Raw genomic sequence first — 19,141 nt, forward strand, 5'->3', positions numbered from 1 at the left:
GTAGTATGCCAAGTAATGTTGGAATCCACTTAATCGAGTTACTAACTTAAGAAAGTTTTTTATGCTGCAGTGCACTAAAGTGTACTAACAATCAGAGCACTTGAAGAGGGCTAAAATGGAATAATGCTGGATTCGGAAACTGGGAAATACTGTTTGTACCACTTGTAAATAAGCCAGTGAAGTCATATTTACAAGGGGGAAACTCAGGCTTGTAAATGATACATGAGTTTATGAGATGTGGGCGTATAATGTGACCTTTTACCTTTTCTGTATGGTTTTAAATTTCATTTTTAATCTTTTTTTTTTTTTTTTGTTACACTGAGCTGGCATAATATTAATTGATTTAGTTTGATCTGGCATTTTAAATAAATGTGGAAGGCCACATTTACAAAACTACATTTGCGGTTCTAGACGTGTTGGAATTTCTCTATGTGGATTGTTGTGTGAATACCAAAAGGTGCTGCTTGTTGTCAGCTCTGCTTTGGTGAAGTTTCAGAGAAATTGTGTATCACACATCATAAAAGGTAATACATGGAACTGCCTAAAGCTGAAGGAATTTTGCCAGACTGAAGAAAGCATTAGAGATTAAAAAAGAGGGTGCGGGGGAGGACGGTGGTGTAACACGCTGGGCAGTTCCCGAACAGCTAGGAGCAGGTTGTCTGGGTTGAAGGGTTTATTTGGCTCACTTGAAAGAAAAGCCACCCGCAGCTTTTACAAAATTGTTTTGTTTTTTTTTCTTCAGTTATACATTTAATAATATGCAGAGAGATCCAGAACGAAGTTTCTAGCATAGATAATACTTTGAAACTGCCTGTCTGGTTTGGAAATGAAATGGTGAATGGAATCAGTTTTTGGATTCATTAGATGTTTTCATCACTTATTTATTCTTAGGATATGATTGAGTTCAGAATTGAGCTTTTTGCCCTCATTACTTTCTCATTACTTCTGTTGTTATCAGAGCCATAGAACTGGCGAAGCTTCTGGTTCAGCCAGAGACGTTATAAATGTCAGTTGGCCACTAATTGAAATATGAATGGGAGTTACAGATCAAGTCCCATCCTTCAGAAAAAGTTGAGCCGCAAGCGGAGGGTCGACGTGCTTGTGGGGAAAGCCCTCTTTGATGTGGAGATCTGCGCAAGCACAGTAGCCAGAACAAGATGATTTTTGTTAGATAGATCAGCTTTTTATTACAAATATCAGCACGCTTGGAATGCTTCTCAACCAATCTGATAGTGAGGTCAGGACTAACTGCTGTATAATTGCTGGCTAATTTGCTAATGCTACTTTATTGATGTCTTTTGTAGCATTTGTACAGTAGTGATCTTGATTAAGGGCTCAGACAAGGATGAATCCCAGACCATTCTGAAAGGAGTTTCTCTGTTGAAAAGAAGATTTAGTCTAAGACTAGACTTTATCCTTGTGAGTAAAATATCTTGCTATTGTAGATATGACTCCAGGATGTTTTGTATGAAGGTTAAATTACATTGATTGCTGTGACCTCATAAAGAATCACACAAATGAGTTTCACATAAAGACTTTTAGGTCTGGTTAATAATCGACAGATGTCTTTAACTTTGAGGCCAACAACTTGCACTCTACCACAGAGCAGATTATCAGTTGACACAGTCTTATCTCAAATATTCGTTTTTCTTAGGCCAGTCCAACTTGCAAATACTGCGTCGATAGCATACCAAGCATTACAAGTGGTTTCAGCCTTCTGCTAAATGACATTGATTGTGTTCTATATGATGTAATCAATGTTGAGCATAGTAGTTGGTACATAAGGTCATTCTTATTTACTTCAAGGCCAGATTGCCACATATGAGAGACTGACCGATATGTGTATCGTAACTGGTATTGAGGAAATATGTGATCCCCTGGGGAGCCTCCCTGGAAAATGTACTTTTTATGTATATATATAATATGATTTTGTGTGACCCCTGAGAATAATTTAAATAGTTATTCATATTATTAAATAAAATAGTCTCTTAGCTTGGTGTGAAAATAACTTATTTTCTTGTTCCCTAAAAGTTGTTCATGATGACCAAGGTTTATTGAGCTGTTTGTCAGAACTGAAAGGAGGTTGCAAGTCTTGGACATGCTGACATTTGACTCTACTGCTGCCTTGAAAGGCCCTAAAAGGTATTAGCAAGTCCAATACTGTACAGTGTCCTTGAGAGGAAGTGCACCAATTGATATTTTATCTTTAGCTGCAGGCCAGCGGTGATGATGCAGGAAAGAGAGAATGTGCTTTTACTTTGAAGGAATGTGTCCCATCGTTGGTTTGAGTTTTGCTGTGGCAAGCTTTCAGCCTTGGAATGGTGTCACAGGCTCTTCTTGTTATTGATCCGTGCCTGCTTTCTCAATCGTGTCCCAGTTCTTCTTCTCTGGGCCTGTCCCTCCTGAATCATCTTCAGAGTTTTCACTGCTGACTCAGTTCTGTGTGTTCATGACTCGGCAGGAGACCTAAACTGACAAACAGACAGCTGTGTGGGTGTAGGGGAAGGCAGAACAGAACAGGCATGCATTTTAAGGCATGCCGCTCATGGTTATATGTAAAAGTATCTGGGTACTGATGCTAGCCTAATGCATTATTCATTTTCTAGAAGTGTCATACTGCTGGTTTATTTTTATGTCCTTGTAATGTACATTCAGTATGCTGTCTTCATTGCTGAAGACTTGTTATTTATTAAAAGTATTTGAATTCAGTTAAAAAGAGCAACAACTAGCTGTGCAACAGTACACAAAAGTCACATTGTTGAACAGACAGTGGTACAAGTTACAGTTTATTCTGCCTAGTGTGGTGTTTTCCTACTGAGGTTGTTAGTACAGCCTGTAGTGTGTAAAAATAAGCATGTCTTTCTGACACATCATCCATGTCTGATCCACCATGATTTCACACTTTTAAATAAATTGTTAAGTCCAGAATTGCTGTGAAATATGAATTTGTCCTTTTACTTTCAAACAGAACATAAAGATAACATATGTGAGGCATTTTCTCTATGTGTGGTGATGAGTGATGTCGACCCTTTGCCGTTTGCGGTGTAACCAGCAAGCTGATTGGCCCATTTTGCTAAAGGGCAGGACTTTACCTGTAAATAGAAGCCATAAGAACTTCCATTAATATTTTAACCAGTGGCCGGTCTCCTTGTTAAGAACGTGTCTGATCAACCCTTCATCATGTTTTTGATCACAGCATGGACCAAGGCTTATTGAATATTATGAGTACTCCATACGACTGCATGCACCAAACTGTGACGTCTGTACTGTGGCGAATACACATACTATTAAACCCGTAGTGATAAGTGGCATCAAAAGGGTTGCAAAATGTAAAATAATTTATGTGCAGGTCAAACTGGGGCCAGACTGAAATATTAGTTGGCGATAGCCTGTGATTTATCAGCGGAAATGTTGCTGATAACATCTTGTGGAATCTATGACCCCCAGAATTGAGGCTGTTTTAATAGCAATGGTAGGCCCCACCCAGCATTACCAAACAGGTATTCCGATTGGTCAGTGTTCTTCAGGTACTGATATCCACAATATGCACACCGTGGCATATCTTTTTAGTTGCAACATTGCTAAGATTAGGTTTCCCAGGGATTGGATATTGTGCATATCAGTACCTAAAGTATACCAGAACACTGACCACTGGGTATACAGTGAGTCCAAGAAGTATTTGATCCCTTGCTGATTTTCTTCGTTGGCCCACTAATAAAGACATGATCATTCTATACTTTTAATGGTAGATGTATTCTTACATGGAGAGACAGAATATTAAAAAGAAAATCCAGAAAATAAATCTAAGGAATATATATTAATTGATTTGTATTTCATGGAGTGAAATAAGTATTTGATCCCTTAGTATTCATTAGCAGTTCTGGCTTTTACAGACCAGTTAGACACTCCCAATCAACTTGTTACCTGACCTGAAGCCACCTGTTCTCACTAATCACTTGTGTGAAAAACACCTGTCCACAGAATCAGACAGATCACACAGATTTCAAGTCTCCAACATGGGTAAAACCAAAGAGCTGTCACAGGACCTCAGAGTCAGAATTGTTGACCTTCACAAAGCTGGAATGGGCTACAAAAAGATTAGTAAGGTGTTGGATGTGAAAGTAACAACTATTGGTGCAATTATCAGAAAGTTTAAAGAGTATAACATGACAATCAACAGACCTCGGCCCGGTGCTCCAAAGAAGATTTCGCCTCGTGGGGTGGCAATGATGCTGAGAACAGTAAGAAATCGTCCTGCAACCACTCGGCAGGAGTTAGCAAATGACCTGAAGGCAGCTGGGACCACAGTTTGCAAGGAAACAATTGGCAACACTTTGCGCAACAATGGATTCACATCCTGCAGTGCCCGAAAGGTACCCCTGCTGAAGAGAGCACATGTGGAGGCGCGCCTCAAGTATGCCAATGATCATTTGAAAGATGAACCAAGTTATTGGGAGAAGGTTTTGTGGTCAGACGAGACCAAAATTGAACTTTTTGGCCTCAACTCCACCCGCCATGTGTGGAGGAAGAAAAATGCTGCCTATGACCCCAAGAACACTGTGCCCACCGTCAAGCATGGAGGTGGAAGCATAATGTTTTGGGGGTGTTTCTCTGCCAAGGGTACAGGGCTACTTCACCGCATCACTGGGAAGATGGATGGAGCCATGTACCGCACAATCCTGAGGGACAACCTCCTCCCCTCTGCCAGGGATCTGAAAATGGGCCGTGGTTGGGTCTTCCAACATGATAACGACCCTAAACATACAGCAAAGGCAACAAAGGATTGGCTCAAGAAAAATCACATTAAGGTCATGGAGTGGCCCAGCCAGTCGCCAGACCTCAATCCGATCGAAAATCTATGGAGGGAGCTGAAGGTCAGAGTTGCCAAGCGACAGCCCACCAACCTTCATGATTTAGAGAGGATCTGCAAAGAAGAGTGGGCCAAAATTCCCCCTGGTGTGTGTGCTAAACTTGTGGTTAACTACAACAAACGTCTCACCGCTGTGCTTGCAAACAAAGGCTTTGCCACTAAGTATTGAGTGTGTTTGGCAAGAGGGATCAAATACTTATTTTCCTCATTGAAATACAAATTAATTAAAATATATTCTTTAAAATTATATTCTGGATTTTTGTCTTGATATTCTGTCTCTCCATGTTAGAATATATCTACCATTAAAAGTGCAGAAGGATAGTGTCTTTATTAGTGGGCAAACAAAGAAAATCAGCAAGGGATCAAATACTTCTTGGACTCACTGTACATATTTAGTAATACTGTGTACGACCTACCATTGCTCTCAAAACAGCCTTGATTATTTGTGTCATAGATTCCACAAGATGTTGGAAACATTCCAGAAACATTCCTTGGGGTTTCTGGTCCATGTTCACAGGATTGCATCACAAAACTCCTGCAGCTTGTTTAAGTGCACCTTCATGCTGTAAATCTCCTGTTCTACCACATCCCAAAGGTGGTCTTTTGGGTTTAGATCCAGTGACTGGTAAAGCTGTTGAATAACCCTGAACCCAATGTCAATGTAAGTGGAACCAGTTGGAGCAGAGTTTGAATTTTTTGACGTGGTGCATTATCATGCTGGAAGTAACCATTAGAGGATGGGTAAATTGTGGCCAATCTGTTGATTATTTTTTCGATGAATCAGATTAAAAATACATTTCCATGTCTTTAAAAATAGAACATTGAATAACAGAGCAAATACATGCGTACATTAATTAAATAATAAATCTTAATAATGAATAATTAAATGAATTCATAAATTTAAAATAAAATAAATAATAAAGAAAAAGAAGCGCATTGCTGATGCGAGTGAAGAGTGAGACAGGATAAATTACACTATTGAGGATTTAAGTCTGTTCTGCGTCTGTCATGTTTCATTTTTTTGGAATGTTCTTACTTCTTGATGTTATTTATTTTGATGATTACGCCTCCGCTGCGACTCGGTTCATTCAGCTTGCTCCTATTTATTTTTTCCAGCGTAGACGAAGCATCACAGGTGACGTAAGCGGACATGACAAGACGAGTAAAACACATAAATCGTGCAACACAATGAACCGGTAATGAAATTCGTTGCCTACACTTTTATAAATCGATTATTATTGATTTTATTTTTCGTTGTTGCAGCCCCAGCCGTGAAGGGACGTCCAAAATCTTTAGCCACTTTATACCCACACCTTCTCTGCTATTACTTTAGAGCAGACAGCTGGTTTTCGCCTGCATCTTCTTCTGGCCTTGTGTTTATTTTTTTTTTGGGGGTGGTGGGGGACGGGTTGATTGGTACACAACAAACAGCAGAACTAGAGCATCACGCTGATGCTGACTGTTCCTGTTTGGCACTGTTGTGATTTCCCTGTGCTTTCTTTTGAGAATCTGCCAAGAACTGTTGGTTGCAAACGAAATTCTATTAATAAAAAGATGCAATTGTTTGTTTTTCATTCATACAAATTTTGCATTTGCTATATGCAATTATGCAAATTGTAAAAATGTAAATTGTCTGTCTTGCTACTTTTGACCTAAATATCAGTAAATAGCTGTGCAGCCTTATAGATTAATGTATATCACATTATCTGTTTCAGCTGGAACCTAACTTCAGTCCAAATAGTGATTTAAAGACAGAAAGGTGACTGCAGTAAAAGCCTGGCAGAGCATCTTGGGGAGGAAAGTCTGTAGGTTCCAGCCTTCAGGCAATGTCCGTTTCACTGTCACTGACATTGAAATTAATTTGGCCAATTACTCTTGAGCCTCTGAAACTGAAGGGTTTATGTACAAACAGCTGTGATTTCTGAATGTTTAATGCAATATTGTATTAAACCCCTTGAGCTAAAGCTGAAAGTCTGTACTTTAATCACATCCTGATTACTTCATTTCAAGTCCACAGAGACAAAATGACAAAGATTGTCATTGTCCAAATACTTATGGATCTGACTATACAGTTTAATGAAAATACTTCAAATGTTTCTCATTTTTGCTGAGTTGAGTCAGAACCGTGTTTACATGATTGGGCAGAAATCAAAAAGTCAGCACAGTCGTCCGAGGAAAGACCAGCTGAACCGACTGACCTCCGTTTGTCTATTGTTGAGCCTCCTTGGAGGCTGATATCACAGAGTGGTTGGAAGAGTATAGATGCGTCTGTGTTTGTGACAGGCCAGAGACAGCGTGACCGTTCTCTGAGGGTCGTATGGATCTTTGCGTTTCTCTGCTGGACCAGTTGTCTGTCACCTACTGTTTACATTGTTTTTCCATGCTGTTACATAAAGCCTGAGTCACACCTGAGAGAAGTGAGCGTGTTTGTTTGAGTTTGGGTGTGTGTATATTTGAGCGAGGGGGTGAACCAGTGAAAAAGTAAGAGAGAGACACGCACACACACACACACACACACACACACATACAGAGGACAAGTGAGCAACACATGCCCTCCCTTTCTGACTTTGATTCAGTGAGTGAGCTGTACATGTCTATGTGCTCTTTCACCCAGTTGGTATTCTCGGTTCTCCTCTCTCACATTTTAGCTTCCATGTGCAGTTCTTAAGTCCCACTGCTTCAGTCTGTCATGTGTTTACAGAACCAGTCTTTCCTGTCTTTTGTTTCGCAAGATGGTTCTTGTATGTTTTTTCCCTTCCCTAAGGAGAATCCACATGGCGGGTTTGTTTGCTCTGTCAATAGAAATGCATGTACAGTGTTTTACATAATAATTGTATTTATTTAGTTTTGAAGTACTGCATGCCCTCCATGAGTCACAACATTGACTGCTAGTTTGACTTCCAGTTTGAGATCATGATCATTTCTTAGCAAAAATATCTGATATTTATAGGTATAATATTTAGGTTTGTATTTATAAAAGGAATGTACTCATGCGCCCTGAGTGCTCATATTTTAAAATAATGTCTCTCAAACTTGATTGGACTGTTTTGTGCAGGTTGGCTTCTGTCAAAATGACCCTAAATTAGTCGCAATGCCTGAATAGTGTACTTTACACCCTCTCATTTATGCAGTTAACTAATCGTCCAGTAATGTTTACATCAGTCATTAGAATAAGGAAAAAAGAGCTCTGTTTTTAAACATGACATGATTGCCATGACAGGCTGGTTTGAGTAACTCCTGATCGTCTGGGATTTTCTGCAGAACAGTGCTGCAGAAGAGCTTTCTCAGAATGGTGTAATAAAGAAAAAAGTTATTTGGATAGAAAGGCTTTGATGATGAGAGAGGTCAGCAGAAAATGACCAGGGGTGGATTTCTTAAAAGCTTCATAACACTAAGGACTAACTAGTTCTTAAGAATGTTCGTTAACTAAAAAGAGTTTCACAAAACTTCCATAACTAAAATACTACTTTATTGTATAGGAAAGAGGAATCCACTTATTGTGTAGGCATGAAAAAGAAGCAATAATAGATCAAATGTGAAATGCTTATTTCATAAATAACAATGGTTATTCCTCTTATTATTAATTGTATAATCTTATTTTTAAGAAAATATATCAAATTACATGTGAATGGTCACATCATCTATATACAACACACGTCAAAATAAAATGAATAAATGTGGTGTCTGCAAAAGTAAAGATTTGAAATCTGTTTATTGTCGTTCCAGACATGTCAAACATTAAAGGGAACGAAATGAGGTACTCTGGCCCCAGTCAGGTAGCAGCAAGGTAGCAGCTACCTTAAAGCATTAAGGAGTGCCCTGATATACAACAAAGGATGCCCACACAAAAATGTCATTCAAAAATTCATTTAATACCGTTATGGTTGCATGAGTTTCTTATTTAACTTTAGTAGTTCTGTTATTAATTGTCAAGACACTGAACACTGTATATTAAGACATGTCTTTGTCCTGTAAAAAGATATTGCTTATGAATATAAAAAGAACAATAATAGTAAGTAATGTGGCATTTATATTGATTTTAGTTGATGTGTTTAAGTATTTAAACAGCTGAGAATGTCCTTCAGTCAGTCCTTTTCAGAATCAGTTAAATAATATAGCTTTTAACACGTTTAAACATTTTTCTAGTGTAATAATATCAACATGCTGTATACTCTGAATCGAGGTTTGACGTTTGACTGGTCGAGCTGGTTTGAGCTCATTCTTTTAAGTTTCAGTTAGCAATTTCGGTTCACTTTCGCTGAATAAACTCATTCTTTTCTCACATCCTTTGTTAGTTTGTTCGTTTCACTTCCATAGTAGCATTAGTTGTTACATAATGTTGCTTTAAGTACTGTGGTATAATATTTTTGCCATTTGGCCCACCTCTGTAATCCATTCACTGGTATAATATCAAACACTAATAAAGAATAATAATAATAACTAATGAATAACTGAAAAGCACTTATACAAATTCACTTATATAAATATTGTGTGTAGCTTAATCATTATCTTATTTAAGTATAAGGCTGTGTTGGTGAGATCATAAGACTATTTTTCCTAATTGGGGACAGTCATGTTATGGTCCGTTTAAAATAAAATGTGTTTTCCTAAATACTTGTGTAGTGCGGTTCTTTACCTCTTACTTTCACTCTCTCTTTTAGGTGGTGTGTGAGAGCAGGATGCAGCAGTGGTGAGGGCCCAGAGCGCGATGTTGGTGGTGCTTGTGCTGCTGATGGAGGTGGTTGTTGAGGTTCAGTCCTGCACTAACGAAAGCTGCTCCATCTCCAACAGCTCAAAGAACTATTGTTATGCGGCCCGCATTCGCAGCACAGTGCTGCAGGGCCTGCCCTTCGGGGGAGTGCCTACAGTCCTCGCCCTGGACTTCATGTGTTTCTTGGTACGTTACAGACTCTAGAGTTCTAATTATTCTACTTTTCTGCTGTTCTGTCTGATTGGCTGCAAATAAATGACTTTAAATAAATAAATATAGTTTTCTAGTTTGGTTTCTAACCAGGCGTAATTTAAGAGTGAAAATAATGTCACAAATAAGCAAAACAGAATCTGAAGTCGACCAGAACATTAAAAGCTGATATCCGATCCAATAAAAATGCCTTGATCAGCCCCCAATCAAGTCACTGGATCGGATCGGGACATCCCTGATGTGATATGCAGCCTAAGCCTAATTAATATAAACATTTTTTATGATCTGCTAAAATGGTTTGTAATGTTTTTCTTTCTCCAGGGTTTGCTCTTTGTATTCTCTTTCCTGAGGAAAGTAGCATGGGATTATGGGCGCCTGGCACTGGTCTCCGATGCAGACAGGTAAAGAACATGATCTTTACTTAATCTGAATCAGTAGTGCTCTCAGTGCCAAAATCTTAGCCTCAGTCAGAAAGTTAGCATTGTGGTGCTGAGTCATTCTCTTTCACTGGACACTCTGTACAGACTCTAATGTTCCATTTGTTCAGCTGGACCCTCAGTCTATTAGCTGCTGTGCAGATCAAATATGGTGTGATTGTCAGCGTGGTTGCATAAACACGAGAGTTAATAAGTTAATTTTGTTTACACTTTTAGGTCTGAAAAACACGATTTCACTTAAGTTCCTAATTTTTCTGATAAAACTTCAAAGGCCTGATGTATTACATGATTTGTGTGGGTATTCCTGGCACCCTTCATTTCATTTCAGATTTCACCTCTGGTTGATTTGCTCTCTGAAACCCTACAGATTTTTGCAGCAAGACAAAGCCCTCCCTCGCACAATGTCCTGTCTGCTAAAACCACTGACTAAACCATGTTTAATATCTTTTTTTGTTTACTTGCCTGGATAACATTGATCTGTTTTGTTGTCTTCCAGTTGGCCAGAAGGTTAGATTACACCAAGACCTCTGCCTAGTGCTAGGCAATATGCCCAAAAATCATTATGGATAGTTCCATATCGATTGATATCCGTAATGACTGTGGAATTTGTAATGCTCAGTTTGAATCTGAATATTTTATAACTTGAGGAAAACATATTATATTATACGAAGCCATTTATCAAGTTATAACATAAAGTAAGTAAATATTTGAGGACATGGCACATTTACTGGGCCTTTACATTAGGGCTGTGTATTGGCAAGAACCTAGCGCTACATGACTCGCAATACTGGGGTTAAGAGTCAGTATATTGCAATATTGTAAGCAAGTTGATCTATTGCATTTTATATATATATATATATAGTATAACACCTTAGGAAAACTGTCTTTGTATAACAAAAAACACTACAAAGTGCATAAAATTTGAGTAAAAGAACTCTTGCTGTGTTTTTGAGGTTCTACACAGTATTGCAAAATATATTGCAATACTAAATTTTATTGATATTTTTTTACACCCCTATTCTACATTCAGTACTCTGAAACTGCTTTTGGCTGTATGCTTTTGTAATTTGGCATAGCCAATTACAACTTTATGCTATGAGTACCTGTAAGAGTTAATAAACAATCAGTAAATGGTTGGCTTTCTGAGCTAATGAGCTAACAGCTAACTAGTGCTTTGGATGCTGATGAGAACTCATTGTGTACCACATGAGGTCTATTGTCATTAATGGGTAGCATGCTACAACTTTTCCCTTTTTTGTCTTAGGCATTCCTTTACTCACCTATTACTATTCCTAAAGCACTTCTCAACTATGCTGCTGCTGTTAGCAACATGATTCCTCCAAATGGGACAATGTACACTCTGATTGGCTGTTGTCTTTTTCACTACAAGCTTATCATTATCGAGGAAAACTGAACCACAATAACCATTAGAATTGCTGTATTGCACTGCTGTAATATTGCCTTCTCATTAAGGTATGGTTACAGTGATTCATACTGTACCAAAATCTCAGTCTTCACTTAGATCCAGTAACCCTAACATTCCAACTGCTTTAAAGCACAACAGTGAAATAGAGAAACCATGTGATTGAACCTAAAGGCAGTACTGTTAAAAATGACACTAGTTATTTCTGAGGGTTTCTCCTGCTGCAGAAGGAATGACCTCAGTCATTTGAATTGAAACTGGACAGTGAGCTCATCATGACCCCTCCCTCTCTTTGTTGTTTTTTTTTCTTCTTCTTCTTCTTCTTTTTTTTCTTTGTTTTGTATTTTTCTTCTCCTCTGAAGGCAGGATCAGCGATACCGGCGCCTGGATGATCGGGAATAGTACGTTTTGACGTCTTGTCGTCGATTCTTTGGGGTTCCTGCTCCATTTCCACCTATTGAATTAACCCTCTCTGGTTTCTCTCTCTCTCTCTCTCGCTGGGGTGGTGTCAATCCTTCTAACCTTTCTCTGTCCATGTATTTCTCTTAATCACTTGGTCACGTTCTCCTGTTCCTCTTGTACATCAGTTCCAGTTGGTGGAGAGTTTCTTTTCTGCTTTTAAAATGTAGCTCTGCACTGACCTCCTCAGCATGTCTTTTTTTTCTCTCTCTCTTTATTATAACCAGTGTGTTCACTTGACTGCCCAGCATGCATTTTCTGGCCTTGTGCTCTCGTACCATATGCCTCTTGGAGGCGGGATGCTTACAGGGAGAGGTAAAGCACTGGGTGGTTAATGAAGACCATGTCAACACGTGTATATAGAAATTATATATATATATATAATATCCTCAACATAATATCTCACGTTTTTACATTTCGTGTGAATAAAGCAATGTTTCATGTGAAACTTTCTGATACATGTGGACAACGCTTAAGAGATGCTAAGTAGTTAGCTTTGAAATACAGCTGTATGAAAAAGTGAAAACGCTCTACAGATAACACACCTCTGCACAGTTAATTTGCTGAGTTTAACATACTGCAATAACATACACCTATGTATCCACATGTTCATTCACACCCGTCCATTCTGTTTAACCCTTTAACAGTCACACTAAGACATACATTTGCATCCAATTATTTATTTGTAAAGTTGTTTTCTTGGATTCTCTTTTATCAGCTTTTCAGTTTTTTTTCCCAGAGGACCCATGCAGGAAGTGGATACACAAGTTTACCAGCTGGTTGACCTGCCCAGTTAGGGTAATTGTAGGCATGAATTAACAATTATTACAGAACCTGTCACTGTAATACAAGACAACTTGCCGAACATGTCTATCCTTTCAGTTACAGCTACATGTTAGAGAAATGTAATGTTTATAGTGACCTACCTATCTAGATCGCTATAGCTATTCAATGCAGTGTTCTTCAGTGGGGCTCAGCTATAATGCTATGACAGGAATACTACTACAATTTAGTCTAGATCTTGACTGATCTTGTACAGTGTTAATGCTGAGCTAACAATAGCATCCAAATCTGTTTATCCTAACTGGGCAATTCAACAAACATTCAACAAAAATTTGCAATGACAGTGACTGTTAAAGGGTTAAGCACTTTTCACTAGATTTTTAAAAACTACTCTCTTGAGTAATATTTATTTAATTTATTTTCAACTGTCTAGTCTATTGGAGAAATATAGTGATTCTGAACAGTGGCATATACATAAAGGTCATGTTTTTAATCCCAATATGTTAAATTCAGCAAACAAACAAAGTGTGCTCTAAACTCTATTTTTGTTGATTTGTCTAAGAAAATCAACAAAACATGTCAATTGAGCAAGGTTTTCAAATCTTTGCATACAGTACATACAAAACGTAATCATTCCCTTGAATGATTTCCCATTTTATTGCTTTTATAATTGCAATTATGCAAAAAAAAATTCTACTCTTAAATAGTGGAGTGTTTTTTTGTCTTCATGGTGTATTAGTAGCCAGGAATACTGATTAACCAGTGACTGGACCGTCCAGACAGGTGTCTTTGTACCACAGTCACTTGAGACACATTCACTGCACTCAGGTGATCTGCATTTCACTAATTGCTAAACTATGATGATGATTCCATTTAAAAAGAAAAAAATTAAAATATCCAAGGGGGTACTGCTTTTTTTAGGCACTGGACAATTATAAGTTTGACTGGGTTCTAGTGGTGTGTTCCACTGTGATTGGCTTAGTCAATATCATGCTGGAAATGGAGGGAAAAGTGTAAGTGGAGTGAAAGTCATTATTGTACACCCTGAGTACTTTGTCATTAACATAATTGGTTCTTTAGTTCCACTCTTCACTGTCCAGCAGGGCATTGCTCTTGTGGAGTTGCAATGGACTCCATGTTTGCTGGACAGTAGATTCTTTTCTCTCAGGCTCTGCACTAAACTCTATTCCTCTCTCTTTTGCATGTCCTTTTCCTGTCTAGGCTTAGTGAAGACTCAAATATTTCCTCTGTATTGTGGACCTTACCTGAGTGTGTGTGTGTCTTCCCCCTTAGCTCAGAAGCAGACACGTTTGGTGTGCAAACTTTGCTTTGTTACTTTTGCACTGCAGGCTAACATAGTCTGTATAATATAAGCTAAGGACCATCAGTTAGCACCATGCAAGCTGATGATTTTAGCCATGCACAGGACTGAATTTATGGCTGTTATTAGCCTTGTTGCAGTGCAAAAGCAACACAAAAATGTATCTGCTTATATACTAAATAAATGTTTTTGGGCAAATCTTGTAATATTCACTGTTTTCCATAAAGATTGTCGAGTATTATTGCCATTGAGTCTGAAAACTAGCAGAGTACACTGCACAAAAATCTATACTAATTAGCCAAAACATTATGACAAGGGAATAGCTTTGATTATCTCGTAACAGTATTTGCAGGTCAGAGGTCTGGGATATACAGTGCCCCCCATATTGTTTATGAACACATTTTTTCCTGACATGCCCTTCGGCTCCACAGTTTCAAATTTAAAATCAAACCAGTTAGAATTGATCAAGTTAGTTAGTCTAGGTAGTTATTTATTGATGCTATTTATTGATCACTACACATGATGGTCAGAATACAGTTTGCAAAAAAAAAAAAATCTGGAGAAAAATCTTGTGGACAGAAGAAGCCCAGATTAACCTGTATCAGAATGATGGCAAGATCAAAGTGTTGACTGCCCATAGCTGCAGATCACCTCATCTGGTGAAACATGGTGGTGGGGTGTCATGGCTTGGGCATAGTTGAAACTGGTACTGGTGCATTTACCTTCATTGATAATATAACTGCTGATGGCAGTAGCACAATGAATGTCTTATAGAAACATCTTATCTGCTCAAGTTCCAATAAGTGCAAACTCACATCCTACAGCAAGATCCCGAACATACTACTTGGGCAACACAAGGTATTTTTTTAAAGGGAAAAATGCATTCTATATGCTGAAGATATAAACAAGTAAGAGCAGAAGATGGCTTGTTGAAGCATTGCCAAAAAAATACTCAGCACCTAGTGATGTCTATGGATTGCAGACCAGTCATTGCATGCAAGGGATAAGCAGCAAAGCACTAAACATGACAGTTTTAAATGTACTTGTCATTGTCATGTTCCAAACATTATGGTGCCCTGAACTGAGGGGGACTGTGTAAAAATGGTTGCAATTTCAACATGGTGAACCAAAATGTATGTGAAAAATGTGTCTTTGTCCCAAACATTATGGAGGGCACTGTATGTTAGAGAGTAACTGAACTGTCCGTTCCTGTTGTGGACATGTTGGATGCAGGAGAAAGGGCCACCGAAAGACCCAAGCAACCCTAAATAGGAGCCAAATCATTATGGCCAGATGTCTGGATCTCCGAAATGACGAGGCTTGTTAGCTGTACCTATGCTCATGGATACGGCAAGGATAACGAAGGCTACCCATTTGCTGTCAAAAGCTCCTACAAAGGACACGCAGGCGTCAGAACTGGACCCTAGAGCAATGGAAGCCTAGTTCAATGTGTTCTGTTTTCTTTGATGTCTTGTGGACCATTGGGTGCGTGGGCACCGTGTACCGGTGGGATGGACTGAAACTGATTACAGAACTAAAGGGTCTGTTGCTACATGTGGAGGAACAACAGCGTGTTAGGCTTTTATTGGTCAGAATGTTTTGGCTCATTTGTCTACAATCGACGCACCTATTAAACCAAACTGTAGATTAATGGCATAATTTTCATATAATGACTGTGTGTATATGTATATCAAGGTCTGCATGTCTGCTGAGTAAACTGCTTTATTTGGACTGTGTTTGTGCACAGTGTGGCCTCAGCCATGCAGACGCCGGTGGATTCCCGCTACGAGCGCCTGACCTCAGTGTGCAGCTCCGTCGACTTTGACCAAAGAGACAGTGTAAGTATTTCTTGGGTCGCTTCTTGTCAAGAGGGAATGATTTACTCAGTCCAGTCACCCTTCCTTCTACCCCATGTACACACAAACACACCCGTCTCCATGTCACTCTCTGGGTTGCTCTTAAACACACACACATGCACGCACACACACACACCTGCTCAGTCGGCATCTCTTGCAGCCAACAGTTTGACTTTTTCATTCCCGTGGCCCACAGGGAGCAGGTCGTGTTATTTAAGCTGGTCTCGTAATCTAGGCCACAGCTTTACAACCTCAATAAGAAACTCATAAGTGCATTAAGGGCTAAAAATATATTTTTATATATTTTATATATTTATATGTATATTAAGGTGTTGCTTGTATGTGATTGACAGATAGACATTAGCATGAACTGTGTCTTTCTTGCAGGGTTTCTGTTCCTGGCTAACAGCCATCTTCAGGATAAAGTGAGTCCTCTGTGCTTTTAGTGAGCTCTTAAAGCATGTTATACGGCCCTGATGAAGTCTTTGTGAATGTGGGCTGGGGTGCAAGCTAAGTGGGCTGTGTACCGAGGCTTTTTGGCACACTGTGCTTGTCTGAGTGTGTGTGAGATGTATACTGATATGTCATAAGCCTACATCTCCCTCTTACTCCTCAGAGATGACGAGATCAGGGAGAAATGTGGGGAAGACGCAGTGCACTACCTCTCCTTCCAGCGGCACATCATCGGTCTGCTGGTGGTGGTGGGCGTGCTCTCAGTGGGCATCATCTTGCCTGTCAACTTCTCAGGAGACCTGTTAGGTGAGTGCACAGCTGAACCACTGTTGTATGTAAAACATCTGTCTAAACATTCCAGAAGGAATCCAGACAAGAAGAAGGAATAATAAAATGGGGGGGGGGAAACAAGATCTTGCCAGCACTGGCATAAACTGGGTACTTAAAACCTAAAATATATTTAGCACACAGTTAGGTACACACACAAAAAGAGGTCAAATGGTTCTATATAGAAGAACCACTTACAGCTTCCATGAAAGCAACATGTTTTTAATAGATTTGTAGAAGTGTCAAGATCAGTTAAAGTGCCATGGAACCAAATCTGAGTTTTTTTTTTATTAAGTTATTCTGGCTCGCAGTGTAAATGTACAAAGTATGTCTTATGAATATCTTCCCAAAGTCTAATAAATGTTTTTCACTAGTTTTAAAACTCTCCTCTCGATGTAGAATAATGTGTGGTCCTAAAAGTGGGTCAGGTTTAAGGCTGCATACCCCTGACCAGTCACAAGGCAAACATGGCTCCACCTTCTCTTCAACTGTGAGCAACCTGGAAAGGTATATTTAAGGCTAAACCAGATGAGCTAAAGCTTGATCCGCAACTTGGGGAGCACGCCCCATCGCCCCTCACATCTGGTGCACGTTGCCTCTACACCATGGAAGCCAAGGATCCTCTTTGTAAAGAGTGTTTTATCATAAAAATTCAGTATATCAAAATATATTACCTGGGGCTTCAAGAGTCAAGAAGAGTTATATAGAAGGTATATAGATGGGCATATAGAAAATTATGTATTTTACAAAAAATTGTGGTAAAATACAGTGGAATATATGTAAACTTTGCAAAGCTCTCACAGCAAAAGTTAAAATGCTTCTGTTTGGCTCTTAAGCTTGAAGTCTCTCTGTTTTTCTCAGAATCTGCCTGCTCCTTCAATTAATTCATGTCGCATGTTTTAAAGCAGCCCTATGAATTACATTTTTCAGTTAATTTGACTTATTTGTTCTAGTGAGGGCAGTGAGGTGTTTAGACTGACCTTTTGATATTTTTCCTGTTCTTTCTACAGAAAATAATGCCTACAGTTTTGGCCGAACCACAATTGCCAACTTGAAGTCTGGGTAGAGTGCCTTTTTTGTATTTATGTATTTTTGGTGCATAACGTCTTAAAAATGAAACTAATTGATTGCTTCTGCATTTTCACAGGAATAATCTGCTGTGGCTACACACTACCTTTGCATTTCTTTATCTGTTACTGACCGTGTACAGCATGAGGCGACACACCTCCAAGATGCATTACAAGGAAGATGACTTGGTGAGTGGGCTGCAATGCACCTAAATACTTAATTAAATTCATACAATCTGCAATCATGTTGTAGTACCACAACACTCTCTTCCTATAGTTTGCTTTACAAAAAATAGCTGTCAAAAACAAATCTTGCCATGTTTTAAAATGGTTTCTTCATCTTTCCTCTTGACAGGTGAAACGCACTTTATTTATAAATGGTATCAACAAATATGCAGAAGAGAGCCAGATAAAACAGCACTTTGAGTAAGTGACCTTTTCCTCTACACTTTTAATCCAAAAATGTCTTTTTTTTTGCAAAGTGCAGTAAAAGTTAAGAATACTCTGAAATACTCTTTTACGCACCATTTCACTATTATTCAACCTCGACAGCGCCGATTTCTCACTGTGCAAAACTTTAGCTCAAGACAAGAATGGTCTTATGTGCTGTAATTGGCCATAATGGCACCCAGATGAGCTGGGAGGCGGTAGGTCATGAGTCTAAAGACTCCATGGAGAATGCATTGCTCCGTGTCCATCTGCTCAATGGTCTTTAGTGTAGTCTGCTTTTCTGGAAAGACACATGCTCACTCACAAGAATGCCAAGACACAACCAATACTGGAGCAGGCATGGAAGAAAGTCAGAGTCTAAGATTCATGATGAGTCACTTGAAGGCAGAAAAAGGAGAAATAAGAGGTTGACCGATTTGTTAATGTCCAGTAGCAGGTGTGATTAGGGTTCAGCACTTTAATACTTGAAAACATTTTCACAGTACTTTTATTTTTCTGTTAGGACAAAATGACAAAATGAACCAGTATATTCAGGTTTAAAAATATAAAGTAAAAACTATGAGGTCAGATGTTAGATTAAACAGGATAAAATGTATTTAAAAATTTAATGAATCGTCAGAAGAAATTCTGCCCTGCATCCTCATCACAAAATCCAGCATGAGAACAACAAAGAAACAACAAAGGAAGCCTGATGCCTTTTGAAACTTAAACTGAAAAAATTACTCTTTGGTTGGAATGAATAAAGGTATTTTTGGAGAAAAAAACAGCTCAGGA

At 38.8% G+C, this 19,141-nt stretch overlaps 2 protein-coding genes across 6 annotated transcripts in view; one reads left to right on the forward strand and one right to left on the reverse strand.

Moving 5' to 3' along the window:
* LOC140554459 (arginyl-tRNA--protein transferase 1) overlaps positions 1-19,141 on the reverse strand; it is a 320,650-nt gene that overhangs the window by 158,859 nt on the left and 142,650 nt on the right. The gene's annotated exons all lie outside the window — the stretch shown is intronic.
* The window catches only part of tmem63ba (transmembrane protein 63Ba), a 35,761-nt gene that overhangs the window by 3,973 nt on the left and 12,647 nt on the right, over positions 1-19,141 (forward strand). For 3 of the 4 annotated variants that reach the window (XM_072677481.1, XM_072677484.1, XM_072677483.1), the window contains exons 2-10: positions 9,532-9,767; positions 10,113-10,192; positions 12,014-12,052; positions 15,962-16,052; positions 16,458-16,495; positions 16,687-16,829; positions 17,861-17,912; positions 17,998-18,106; positions 18,273-18,343. In XM_072677481.1, the coding sequence (XP_072533582.1) occupies positions 9,579-9,767; positions 10,113-10,192; positions 12,014-12,052; positions 15,962-16,052; positions 16,458-16,495; positions 16,687-16,829; positions 17,861-17,912; positions 17,998-18,106; positions 18,273-18,343 (812 nt within the window). In that variant the 5' untranslated portion in view covers positions 9,532-9,578. The remainder of the gene's footprint in view (positions 1-9,531; positions 9,768-10,112; positions 10,193-12,013; positions 12,053-15,961; positions 16,053-16,457; positions 16,496-16,686; positions 16,830-17,860; positions 17,913-17,997; positions 18,107-18,272; positions 18,344-19,141) is intronic. The other variant, XM_072677485.1, reaches the window with a different exon arrangement.

The sequence above is a fragment of the Salminus brasiliensis genome, chromosome 4 (genome assembly GCF_030463535.1).
Source record: "Salminus brasiliensis chromosome 4, fSalBra1.hap2, whole genome shotgun sequence".
NCBI classification, from domain to species: domain Eukaryota; kingdom Metazoa; phylum Chordata; class Actinopteri; order Characiformes; family Bryconidae; genus Salminus; species Salminus brasiliensis.